The sequence below is a fragment of the Vicugna pacos genome, chromosome 10 (assembly GCF_048564905.1).
Source record: "Vicugna pacos chromosome 10, VicPac4, whole genome shotgun sequence".
Lineage (NCBI taxonomy): Eukaryota > Metazoa > Chordata > Mammalia > Artiodactyla > Camelidae > Vicugna > Vicugna pacos.
The window spans coordinates 32270218-32283865 of NC_132996.1; the positions used below are offsets into that span (position 1 = coordinate 32270218).

General features: G+C 47.4%; 1 protein-coding gene across 8 annotated transcripts in view; it reads right to left on the bottom strand.

The window, feature by feature from the left end:
* TRIM66 (tripartite motif containing 66) overlaps nucleotides 1-13648 on the bottom strand; it is a 49995-nt gene that overhangs the window by 16581 nt on the left and 19766 nt on the right. For all 8 annotated transcript variants that reach the window (XM_072969446.1, XM_031681229.2, XM_072969450.1 and 5 more), the window contains 9 exons: nucleotides 11766-11869; nucleotides 10401-10548; nucleotides 9363-9495; nucleotides 8931-9047; nucleotides 7533-7647; nucleotides 6845-6991; nucleotides 4527-4644; nucleotides 2491-3395; nucleotides 991-1152 (listed from right to left, as the gene is read on the bottom strand). In XM_072969446.1, coding sequence (XP_072825547.1) covers nucleotides 991-1152; nucleotides 2491-3395; nucleotides 4527-4644; nucleotides 6845-6991; nucleotides 7533-7647; nucleotides 8931-9047; nucleotides 9363-9495; nucleotides 10401-10548; nucleotides 11766-11869 — 1949 coding nt within the window. The remainder of the gene's footprint in view (nucleotides 1-990; nucleotides 1153-2490; nucleotides 3396-4526; nucleotides 4645-6844; nucleotides 6992-7532; nucleotides 7648-8930; nucleotides 9048-9362; nucleotides 9496-10400; nucleotides 10549-11765; nucleotides 11870-13648) is intronic.

Sequence of the window (13648 nt, forward strand, 5' to 3'; positions counted from 1 at the left end):
TTTTAAAACCCTCTTCCCCAAGTATCACCAAGATAGACTGGTCTAAGACATGTAGGGCAATGATGATGCTGGGAGAAACATAAGGGTGTGTGGGGTAGGTACACAGAACAGCTAGTGGAACTGGGGTTGTAGAGCCCAAAGGATGCTGCAGGGCTGAGGGTGCAGTCTGGGAAGCTACAGAATAGCTGACAGCTTCAAATACAGGGATGAGTGGAAGTACCAGGAGGGCTGAGGGTACTAGACCAGAAAAGGCAGTAAGTGAAACAGGGCCAAGTTATACACGGTGGGCCAAGTGGAAGGCCTGGCACAGCACTGAGATGCCAGCTAGGAGGACGACCAGGGTAGGAATGAAAGGCAGGGGTGAGAGGAAGACAGCTGAGGAGTCATGGGATTCTGGGTTATTACGGTGGACCCTTCCACCAAGCAGGTAGGTGGATGGACAGGGAGGGCATCAAATAACTTATCTTCAAGAGATCTGTGTCCCTAGATGTTCAGCTACCTGTGCAGGACATCCCTGCAGACTGCTCACCCAACAAATTCCATTAATTCAAATTCTAAGGCCAACCAACTTTGGATTTTGGGGCCACATAAAATATTTTCCCCATTTTCATTGCAGAGAGGAAGAAGTTCAGGCTTTGGATTCTCATTGTAAATAAATCCTAGCCCTCGTATCTACTTGCTGTAGGACCCTGGACCTCACTTTCTTTAGCTATAAAATTGGGATGTTCAATGAATTGGCTTTCTTTCCCTTTCCCCTTCCTCTCTAAATGAAGCCCAGTTGCTCCCATCTTAAGTGTATGTGGGAGTGGAAATGGGGTGGAGGAGGCCCTTGTTGACTCACTAGGACAGAACGCATGAGTCAGGGCTGTGTAACATCCAGGGATGGAACAGGGATACTCCTCCCCCTGCCCAGGCATCCTCCTCCAGGTCCCTTGGGTCTTGACAGGCAGTGGGCCCCGTATGGTCAGGGAGAGCAGGCTCCGTTAGTACCTTTCTCACCACATTTGGAGAGGAATGCTGGATGGCGTTGTCCTGTGAGGGGACACTGTGAGGTGTTTCTTCCCCAGATGCCTGGGGCAAGTTAGCAGCAGTATTCTTGTCAAGAGGGAGGGCTGGCTTTGGGCCTTCAGATGCTGGGGGCTCATCTGTAGCCTGGAGAAGAAAATAAGAACTTGGGTGGGTTTTACTGCAGAGAGTAGCAGCAGCAGCAGCAAAGGCTAATGCCCATTCTGCACCCTCTGTTGTCACCACCTACACACTGTGAACTGCTCGAATTTTTTTCACAAAGAAAGTTTTATCTAACTCTTCCTAACATGACAGTCTTAAGATAGAACCCAATCCAAGAATTACATTCACCTTAGCAATCATAATGGTTTTGATTTAATCTCACAGAGTTTGTGGTCCTCTATAAACCCTAGACTTTTCTCTGCCATCATAAGGATTAGTCCATGTCCCCTCCAAGGAACCTAGCCTCAGAGGAAGACATCTGAAGCATGATCTGAAGTTGTCAATGCTGAAGTATAAACGTGAGGCCTTATATTTTGTGATAAAGTAAAAGTCTATAGAGCTGCTTTTAAGAAATAAATGCAGTTCCATATTTAAAGGAGACACCACTATGGGAAAAGTGAGAAGGGGCTAGAACAGGAAGCTCTGGAGACAAAGAAAAGCCAGAGTTAAGAACGAAGATGCAGAGTGCTGCAAAGATCCCAGAGGTACAAGCTGCACCTCTTCAACTGGCTTTTAGTTGAGGAAGGAGAGGAGCAGCCTCCACCACCCAACTAGGGAGAGCGAGAACAAGGCCTCCTTTGTGGCATTTCAGAGTCAGCAGACCTTGGATCCAAGTTTTGGCTCTACCGCTCAATGTTTTATGATCTCTAAGCAAACTGCTTGCCATCTCTGACCTCCACTTCTGCATCCAGAAAAACACACGTTAATGCCTACCTAACAACGTTGTTGGTAGGATAAATGATGAGGTATATATAAAGCATTCCTAGTTTGGTATGCTTGGAATAAACTCTAAGTCTCAATCTGTTCAGTGTTATGAAGTTGCTGCTCACTAGCACCTAGTGTACACCCTCCTCCACTCCTTAAGCTCTCCCCTTCCTCCATCTGGGATTCACAAATTACAGCAAGAGAAGTGAGGTTATAAAGGTAAGAGACAGCCTCTCTCCAGCCTGGCACTGGCTGGAGTCCAGCACCGCTCAGGAAGTTCCATTCATAGACAAGGTCCCTAGTCACTCAAGAAGACAGGGATAAGCCAGGCCACTCCAGACCATATTAAACCCAGATCTATGTTGGGACTAGGTACTATGCTCTCTGGAGCTTTCCTGAGATGGGAGGTGGAACCAGGGCAGTCTTGAATAGTCAGGACTGAGTTCAAGCCCACCCTAAAATGAAGAAAATGTGTTCCTATGCTACCCTGAGACTGGGAGGCTGTGTCCCCTGCGCTATCACAGGGAGAACATGTGTTCCACTCCACCTGAGGCTCACCTGCATGGTGTCCTCCTGGCTCTGGGACTGGACGGGGGCCGGCTGCCTCACGATGTAGTTGATCTGCCCCACAATGGTTTGCTGAAGGTGCTGAGGAGATTTGGTCTGACTCAGCTGCAGGCTGGGCTGTTGAGCCTGAAGGAGGAGCTCCAGGTCCTTCTGCATCTCCTCCAGCTCGAACTTGTGGTGCATTATGTCCACGTTCTGAGAACAGGCGGGCCCAGGAGGGCTCTCGTGCTGACTAGAAGCCAGATGCTGGGATGGAGGTAGAGGTGGGGCGGGCTGCTGCTGGGGTGGAGGTGGCGGAGGTGGTGGAAGTGGCAGCTGCTGCTGCGGCTGCTGCTGAAAGTGGCTGAGCTTCAGCTTCTGGTGGTGGCCGAACTGGACTTGGATAGAGGGTGACTGTAAGGTGGGCTGGGCATGGGCTCCTGGCTGAACATCCTGCGGGGGGACGATGCACACAGGCTGGGAAGTCAGCTGCTGCCCCAGCCGCTGGGATGTGCTCTCCTGCTCCACGGGGGGCTGGGTTTCCAGCCAGGGTTGCAGCAGCTTTGGTGGATGAGGATTGCACGGCAGTTCTTTCTCCCTAGGCAGCAGGGTGGAGCACTGCAGTGACCCCAGCTGTTGGGGCACCATCTCAGAGGGCTGCCTAAAGCTGTGGGCTGGGTGTATGCTGGGTGGGGGGACCTGGCCTTTGAGGGAGGGCGAGACTGGGGAGCAGTGGGAGCAGCACACAGATGAGGAACACAGTGCTGGAGATTGGAACTTGTGTGAGGGATGGCTAAGAGTCTCTTGCTGAGCCACTGGGGACTGGTGGCTTTGATAAAAAGATGATGGTCCCTGTAAGCCTCCATAAGCAGGAGTATCTGCCCGGGACAGCTGTCCACCCTCAGTAGTTATACAGCCTAGAAATTCAAAATAGAGAATGTTTCCAAAGGAAATCTGCAGTTGTTCCCCACTTGCTACCTCCCACTCCTAGGACCAAAGGATATCATTCAACAGGAAAGGAGAGAGTGTGCTCGAAAGTGGCAAAGGAGAGTCAATGAGCATGTCTTCAACTATGGTTCTGGGGAGCTGTGTGTTGGGAGAGTGGGATGGAAGAGAGAGGGAAGCTCTAACACCAGGTTAGTGGCAGGTGCCAGCACTGTGGTCTGAGGTCCCTGGGCCTTCAAGACGAGTAGATGATATCTATCGCTGTGTCAGTCTAAGGGCTCCTTCAGCTCACTTGAGGCCTACTTAGGGGAAGACTGAGCTCCTCGAGGGCAGGAGGTGTGTTTTATTCACCTTCGGTCACTTAGCGGCCAGTGTGGGGCCTGATTCAGAGCAGGTGCTCACCAAAGGAATTAAATCAAAGGGGAAAGGGAAGCAAAAAATACACCAAAATATCATTTATCACTCTGTCAAGTTCAAAACACTTGCAATGAGACGAACAGCCCAGATGAAGGTAGCAGTTGGCCATTAGTTTAACAAAGCTACTATTAGGCTGTCAACACAGGTACAACCCCAAGTTGCCTACATTCCACCCAAAGACTGAAAGCCAGCAAATTATTGTAGCAGGGAAGGAAAATGCACAAGGTCATAAAATATCTGCTTATATCTCAGCTCCAAAGGGTGTGACATTGTCTGTCTGTCTGTCTCTGTTGTGCCTACACATCTATATACCCTTATACTCAGAGACACAGGTCCACCTGCACTGCCATTCAGCATTCTGGAGAGTAGGGCCACTGTCTTGTCTCCTCTCTAGCAATGAAACCAAGGTAACAGGGACATTCATGCAGAATAGGAAGCTCAGATTTTAACTGGTCCTATTACAAAAGTCCTGTATTGCCATTGCTATTTAAGCTATCAGTTCTCCCCATCCCACCTTAACACCACCTCCATATCCCCTAAAAAAGTTTTGCTGAATGACTCCATCACCACTGGCATTCTCAGGGAGTGCTTTCTCTTGGGCATATGCCTACCCAGTAAGCCAAGTAGATGGTCTATATTCATTCCCAGCAATTATGTAAGGCGAATAGAGTAGGCTCTGGGCTCACCAAGGGAAGCCAGCTGCTTGGTCCAGAAGTTAGGCTCCCAAGTGAATCTAATACTCCAGGGGGAGCCAGGGTCTGTGTTACAATTTGTCTCCAGCAATCGCTGCATCTGAAACACAATCTGACAACAGCACCAAAGGTCATTTCTCTGGGCATCTTATGCCTGAGTAACAACTCCCTCTCCCTCACCCTTTGGCCAGGTCGAAGGGCTCAAAGCCATGGCTCTTTAGCAAGTGGTCCTCCCTCACATACTCAGTTCTTTGCACCTCAGTATCTTCACATTACTCCTCCCTCCCCTTACCCCAACACTGATCCCCTTCCTCTTACTGAGACTTCGGGAAAGCCTGCATTCTTATCTCTCCCAGGCCTCAAGTGAGTTGTAATTCTCCCTCAGGATATCACTTGCCTGGCAGCCTCTCAAGAGCATTCCATTCATTCTACCATAAGCTCAAATCAAAAGCCTATGAGAGCAGACATTCTCTGAGCATCCCACATTCTCTTTCCACCTACCTATAAAACTCCCTTTAATTCTAACCAATTGCCCTCTTCCTTCCTCATCCCTTCTTTCATCTATCTCCCATCACCAACTCCCTCATTTATCTAGGACTTCAGCAAGTGTCCAACTACCCTGTCAACATCTAGTTAACCAATGTCTTAACAACTTGGCCTCTTACTTCCTTGATTTCTTTAATGCGAATCACCTTCACACCTCTTTCAGTTCAGTCACCAGACCTAGACCATTTTCATCATCTAGAACCATACTACCTATGAGACCTTGAACTCCAGCAACCTTCTCCCTGACCACAACTAGCTCTCGCTCTTTCTGAACATGCTCTTCAACCTCACTGACCCCCCCAAGCCCTGCTCCATCAGTCCAGAGGGCTGTCCCAGCTTCCCATCGTTTTCAGTAACAGTATCACTAGTGCCCTAATTCCCTCCCCATCACCAACCACTGATCTCGGGTCAATCCAGCCATCCCAGAGTCATGTTACTGGGGTCACTTCAGTCATCATTAACCTCAGGGACACCCTTCAGTTCTTTTTCTTGTCACTTCCTTTTTTGTCAGCTTCCTCTTCCACAGTCCTTAATGACTATTTAAAATCTTTACTTTTCTCCTCAATGCCATTTACCCAGTGCCTAACCCTTCCCATTATCACCTCCTACTTCACAGAACATGAAAAAAAAAACATAAAAGATAAATTCCCTCAAATTTGTATCCCTCCTACCTTCAAACTTAACTGTATTATACTGATACCTTCCTGTCCTCCCAACTCAGAGGAAGGGGGTGCCTTTTGTTTAAGGTCAGCCAGTTTACTCTAGATGCTACTTCTTTCTGCCTTCCCAGTTCGCTCCCTCTACCACACATCTCTTCTATCTTCAACCTCTTCTCCCAAATAAACATGTGCAACTGTCTTCCTTACTTTAAAAAAAGTATCCCCCAACCCATCTTCTTCTCAAACTACCTTCTTGTTTCCTTTCTTTTCACTTCTGTCTCTACTTTCTCCCCTCCCATCCTAAGTCCCCTCATTCTAGCTTTTGACCATTCCACATTGTTGGAATTTCTTTCAAAGACTACTAGGGACCTCCTGATTCCTAGATCTCAAGGCTTCTCTTCACTACTCATCCTCTCTCACCTATGTAGCAATGATAACATTGATCACTTAAAATTTGAAACTCTGTTAATTTCTAGGCACCACACTCTCCTATTTCCCCTCTGACTTCTGAAGGTTGCTCTGAAGGTCATCTCCTTCACACATCCTCTTCCTCTGTCTATGCTGAAAATGATGGCATTTCCCTGGTTCCCAATTTATTCTTCTTCTCTTCCTTCACACACTGTTCTAGTATCATCGATATCCCAGTGACTCTCACATCTCTCTCTCTAATCCTGAATTTTCTTCTGACTTCCAGACCTAGCTATCAAAACAGATTTTGGACAGCCCTTTTTACATGCCCACCAGGTACCTTAGATTCAATATATCCCAATATAAACCCCATTAACTTTTCAAAATTCTTGCTCCATTTCCTGAGCATCACCATCTTCCCAAGCTCAACACCTCAACGTCATCCTTAACTCCTCCTTTCCTCTTAGGCCCCATTTAAACCCAAATAACTTTCTAGGGACTGTCCAGCACACTGCTAGTATCCAGGCTAATGCCTGGACCCATGACCCAAGATGGAACTACAGAATTCCCCAGCTGAGTTGCTTGGAGGAAAGCAGATCTATTCCAGCACCTCAGTCCTCTGCACTGTGGGGTTTGCTGAAAGATGGTTTTCACTTACTAACCCAAAATCAGTGATTGAGGAGTTGGAGTTCTTCTTACCAGCTCTTTGCTGAAAAGGAAAGGGATGCTGGTTTTGCTGCAGACAGCCCAATTAATGAAATTCTGCACATGCTCAAACTGACGGTTGAGAACCATGATGCTCTGTAACTGCTGCTCCAGCTTCCGCTTCCTCTCATTAGTAATCCCCTGGGTACAAAAAGAGAAGACAGGGTCCCTGATCCCGTTCTTGGACTTCACTCCACATGCTTGGGAAGTCTGGTGGCCTGCATATATCAGTGTAAACACTTTTCAGAGGAATGGAATCAGAGGAAACCGTACCTCAAGAGGAGAACATGGACTGCTGAGGGATGGAGGGAGAAAGGGGAGGTAGATTTGACAGTGCAAATATGGACTGGATGATAAATAAATGAGGAAATGAATGAATGTCTACATCTCTTGGGCATAACTTGTTTCATGACTCTCTTTCAAGGCTATAACCCTGTACAGTTCAGGAAGGCAACTGCCTTACTACCATAGCATTAATAGGAGTTTGGTCTGATTTTCTAGCCCTTAATGTACCAACTTCCCAAAACTAGACTGGACATTTTATGGCGAGGGAGCAGCAGAGAGCTGTGAAAACTGCACATCTGAATTCTAGCCCAGGCAGCTCTGAGTCAAGACAAGTTTGATATGGGCCTGGTTTCTGCCCCAGGGAAAGTACAGAACCCATCCAGCTGTTCACATATACCTCCAACTCCTCTATGAGCCCGTTGGCCTGTTTGTTCAGCTCATTCATCAGAACCATCTTGGCCATTTTGATCTGGTTTTCCACCTTCCTGTGCTGATGCTTCACCTCAAAAATCCTGTGAACAGGGTAGGACAGAGCGTGGTGAGCCCTCCCCCTAGGCCTATGAGGGCCTAGAGATAGCAAACAGAAGAGCCAACAATGTAGAGGCTGTGTACTGAGATCAGGGCCCAGCCGGCACCAAATATAAAGAAACAAGAACACTCCTCCACCACCCACCCCATCCTTTGTACAATCCAGCCCACTTGATCTAAGTGGGCCAATGGCCTGAAGTTCAACTCAGTTTACTCTAGGTAAACTGCAGGTCCACACCCAGCTCAACCCAGTAGCTCACCAGTTCACACAGCACTAGAGGCAGGACAGAGTGAGTGAGTACGGGTATGACTTCATGTAATTTGATGTTTTCTTAAAAAGGAAAATACTCCACTAAATAGTGTTAGGCAGCAAAACGGGCAGATAGAGAGATAAAGTAGACTAGTGGTTGCCAAGGGCTGGAGATATTGCAGGGTGAATGGGGAGAGACTGCTAATGTGGATGGGGTTTATTTTTAGGGTGATAAAATGTTTTAAAAGTAGATAGTAATTAAAAATGGTTACACAACTCGATGAATATACTAAAAATCACTGAATTATACATTTTAAAAGGACAATTTTATGGGATATAAATTGTATCTCAGTAAAGCTATTAAAAACAAACAAACAAACATGGGCTTTGAAGCCACAAAGACCTAGCTTCCAAATCCAGCTCAGTCTCTGACTAACTGTGTGATCTCAGACAAGTCACCTAACCTCTCTGAACCTTAGCCTCCTCATCAGTAGAATAGAGATCACCCCTGACTCAAAGAATTGAGCAAAATGATGCATGCATGATGCCCAACCCAGCGCCTGCCACGTGATGATCTTTCAGTACCTACTTATTTCTCTTTCTACATAAAACACTGACAATTTATATCATGTGTAGATTTATGCAGAAAACACTGGGAAAGGGGTGATAAAGGGTAAACTGCCACTGACTTGTTGTACCCACATGATAAAAGCACTTCTTCCCCAGTATCTACTCTGTGCCCTTATTCTTAAGTACCTACCTTTGGCTAGTGCATGCCCACTTTCAGAAGGTATGCATTTTAGCTCAGACTCACTCTTATCATCTTGACCTAGCTTGGCCCCAATTCACCAAGTGATGGCCCGAAACACCCTCCCTGGCCCTGAGACCTCTAAAGCCAGGATATATGCCTTCTGGGACATAAGCCAATGTCTGCATGTTCTCTCCATAAGCACTTCACTCTGGGATTGGGACTCCCAGGACAAGAGGGAACAGAACATAGGGGTGAGCCTATGCTACCTGTCCTCAATTTGCTTTGCAGATGTCTGTAGGCTGGATTTCTTATGTGCCACCTGTGTAGTCACACTTTCCAGAAGCATCCTCTGGTTTTGCAAAACTTCTTCAAGATGTCTGCACCTAGAGGAGGAGGCAGAGAAAAAGCTTAGAAGGACTGGGTCTTATTCTGAGCATGCTAGCCAAGCAAGAATCCCTACCATGTACTATCTCAGCCAGGCCCATGGAGGCTGGGATTACATCTAGGCAAAGTCAGAGACTCTTGTCCCGTTAGGTCTTCTCCAGAGAAGCCCCACAACAGGAACTGAGAAAAACTTCAGCCCAGGGGCTGCAGGCTGGCTTGAATAGGGAGAGGACTCTGATGCACTAGGAGCCCAGTACTCTCACAGGTAGCGTCTAGAGCCCCCCAAGCCCACTCTGGCAGCCAGCCAGCCCCACCTGTGTTCTTTGTGCTCCACCATGAGGCAGCTATGGCATGTGAGCACATCACAGGTCTCGCAGAATAGCTTGAGTACTTCCTGTGTGTGTAGAGGACAGTACAAGGCGAAGTCTCCGGAACCACCATTCACTCCTGCCAGAGTAGATGGAGAAAGTAAGCTTCTGTTGCTCAGGAAGACCTCTCAGTTAAGCTCTGCTGAGCAGCCCTCAGCCATCTATAGACACACGGAAGACACAGAGTTTGGAGGGAAGGTGGTACAAAACAGGAGAGGCCTCCCTCTGGGCCAGTGAGGTTCCAGGAACATAAGGAGGAATGTGGGCTTAGGCTGGCTGGATTTGCCCAGCTGTCCAGAAATAAAGAGCCATCAGGCCCCAGGCATCCCACCACCTGCTGAGGCTCAGGAAGGTGCTTGCTACTGCTGCATATGGATCTCGTGCAGAAAAGTGAATCCTCTAATAAAACTCAACCTAGACCCCTTCCTTAACCAGGATTCTGTTATAGTAGGGCTGAAACCAGCTATACAGCCTTGCCATGCTCCAGGCCAGAACACACGGATCATGAACTTTGATTCTTGTGGGTCTGACAAAGGTAAAATCCCTCCCACAGTTCAAGGGCTTTGAGAAAAGATTTTTAAGAAGACTGTCATTTAAAACAGATGGTGCTAGATAGACAAATGAACAAGCTCTGATTCTGGCTGTTAAATTAATCAAGTAACTAAATAGAAGTGAGGCCTGATTGCTCTAAATGTAGGTGACAGATAGGGAACTCAATTAGCTTTCACGGTAATTCAAGACTGTTCCTCCCTGCACCATCTCACCCACACTCACGCACTCCCACCCCCAACAGGGAGAGCCTAAAATCAACCTACATTGTGATGTGACTCTGGAGGAGACAGTTTTCCTTTAGGAAAGGCTCTGAGACCACCCCTACCCTCATCCCCAGCAGGGAGACAAGGCCAGAGAGCTACTCTCCAAGGAGTTTAAGGCTTGACAGTACTTAAGGGCATGTGAGCTGGTGGAGAGGGTGGAGAGTGATACCTGGAGATCCCTTCTGAGTCCGGGTAAAGAGCGGCCCGCCAGGGGCAGGGCCATGCCGGTGCTCCTCCGTGCAGGAGCTGCACAGCCAGCGGTTGCAGTAGGTACAGAGGATGTGTGCCGCCCTCTTCTCTTTGCACTCAGAGCAGCTCTGGAAGCAGAGAGTTCTGGAATTACTGATAATATCTTCATTTGGGCCTGCCTTTATGAGTGGTAAATACTCTAGGAACCAGAGTCTGGCAGGGCTGTTCCTCCACTATTTTGGAGTGCAGTCAATTTTGGAGAGCCACCTGGAAGTGACACATGGGGGCGTGTGAAGGAAAGCACCCTTTGTGACTAAGAGCAGTGGCCTCAGGGGCTATTCACACAAGTCCTGTGCTGAAGCTGAGGATACGCAGGTGAGTGAGGTGGGGATCTTCTCTCAAGGTACACACAGCAGACATTCAGTGGGTGATACTACATGTGATAAAAGGATGCACCAAGTGCTAAGTAAGCAAAGCAAGGTTTCCAGGAGTTCAGGCTAGGAGTGGCCAGGAAAGGTTCCAAAAGAGGTGACATTTGAGTTGGATATTGAATGACAAGTAGAAGTTCCCCAGATAGGCCAGGGAAGAAAAAGAAAAGCACAGGCAAGAGCAGACAGTTCACCGTGTCCACAGAGAGGAAGAAGCTGCAGCCTTATGGGTACACCATGAGGACCACACACAGCCAGGGAAGAGCAAGCACAGACCGACTCTCAGAGCTGTGTTTCCACTACTGGGACTTGCCAGGACCAAGAGTCCCTAGTCTTGTCCTAGTTCAACTGTTTATTCATTTGGTCAGCAAATACCATGCAGGGTGGATATAAAAGGCGGAGAAGAGGAAATTTGGGGAAAATTAGCCTGCTGTGCCTGAATAATCCAGGCCACCAAACTGATGTGGATTCTGGCGGCTTTGTCTTCATCTTGGGATCTGACAAACTCATATCAAGGGGGGAAAAAAAAGAAGAGAAATACAAGTTTAACTAACTAAACTATGAATTCCTTGAGGGTAAAGACATGGATCTCTGTCTCCCAAACACCAGCACAGGCCCTGACATATGTCAGACATTCAATAAGAACTAAATACAGGAGCAAGTAAGTAAAATGACAAATGAATAAAATGTAGTGGCAACGGGGTACCCTAGTGGAGGAAGTAACAGAAGGGATACCAATCAGTAAATGATGTGAAACTTCAGAAACTCAAGGAAAAGGTCTTGGATGTTAAAGACAGGCAAAACTGATGAACCCCTTTAATCCAGGCTGGTGCATGAGTTTTGACTAGGCAGGAATGAGGGTAAAAGCTCAGTACTCAGAGTTTTCAGTAAGAGCTTCTTTGCTTGTCCTTACTTACCCTGGCCATCGTGGACTGTCCAGTAGAAAAGTACTGCCGAAAAAAACGTTCAGTTACATCCTTGGTAAGGTACACTCGCTTACACCCAGGACAGGAGATGAGCTCTGGGAGGAGGAGGAAAAGACAGCACAGTCAGGGCAACATGGCAGATTATACATAACATGAGGCCTAGACCCAAGGCTTTCTAATACACAACACCAAGGCATGTGCCAATGCCACTTGTGCCAAAATGAAATATGTCTGATGCCATACCCTGCACTTTCCATCTAGGTACTCTGGACGTGACCATCCTACTAGGGACCTGCCTTACAGACCTTCTCCACATCCCCATTTTTGCCTGATGCTATATTCCTCTCCTCCCTACAAGCCATGCTACTTCAGGCCCAACCCTGCTCCAGTCCCGACAATCAGGTGCCTTCCCACTCCTCCCACTCTTCATTCTATAGCCCTGAGGGCCCAGTTCCCAGTACTGGCTAAGTTCGAGGGGGTCAGTTTAGCCCAGGGCACAGCTCTAGCCATTTATGTTACTGTAAATTTTACTCTAAGTAATTACTATAGCAGAATTACTTTAAAGAGCTCAAAGCTAGAGCTTCCAGAAGGTTCTAGCAAAGAGAAAGGCAAGGTCTCCCTGCCTGCTCATCTAGGAGGTATTTTTCCCTTGTTACAACCACAACCAGTTGGTCTACCCCTGGAGCTCAGAGAGCTTTTGCTGTACCTTCTCCACCTAGCCCACGCTGAATGCACCACATGTATGCATGTTTTACTTGTGAACAGGAACCCTCTCTCCTCAGAGAGATGCAACATTCTCTAGCATATTCACCAGCATGGTGGACTCCTGAACTACACATGTGGCGTGAGACCGCCACCCTAGGGACTACAGTACCTCAGACCCACCGCAAGAGCGCTCGGCCTGCTGGATGCAAGGAAATGAGCCTCCTGAGGAGAGCCTGGCGCTAGTGCCCAGGGATGAGGACAACCTGGAAAGGGGCTGGCTATGGCAGTGAATGCAGCAATACCACCACAGTCTTCTCTGCCTCATCTAACCAGAATGATACAATTCCTCTACACCTGAAGTCAAACAAACTTAAGTCCAAATACCAGGTTTACCACCCAACGACCTTGGTTGGGCAAGTCACTTAATCTCACTTAACTCATCCGTGCCCCAATTTCTTCATATGTCAAATAGAAAGGGAAAATAAGAGTTGCTATGAGGATTAAATTAAACAACACTTGAGAATTTACATGATCCTCCATGAATGTTGACTTTGAATTCAAAATTCATGGTTAAGACAATAACCTCAATTATCAACTCTCCCAGGTGATGAAAGTCAGATGGTCTGAGAGACTGAAAAGGTGGCTACAAATTCTTCTCCTCCCTGCATCCATGTCCTTGCAATCCTAACCATTAAAACGGGTATAGGGAGAGGGTACAGCTCAAGTGGTAGAGAATATGCTTAGCGTGCATAAACACCTGGGTTCAATCCCCAGTATCTCCTCTAAAAATCAATAAACCTAATTACCTCTAACACACACACACACACACACACACACACACACACACACACACACACACACCAAAAAATAAGATAATTTTTAAAAATAAATAAAATAAAAATAAAAACCGAGTCTATTCTCCGCTCTTTGAAGCTAGACTGACTTCATGACCTGCTTTGGCCAACAGAATCCAGCAAAAATGACACTGAACAAGTTTTAAGCCTAGACCTCAAGTGGCTGTATATGACTGCTCTCACTCTCAGAATGCTAAGACTGCCATGTGAACAAGCCCAGGTAGATTGCTGGAAGGTGAGAAACCATGTGGAGGGAGGCTCAGTTGTCTCGGGTGTCCCACCTGAAAGCCATCACAAAGCAGGCAGCCCCAACTG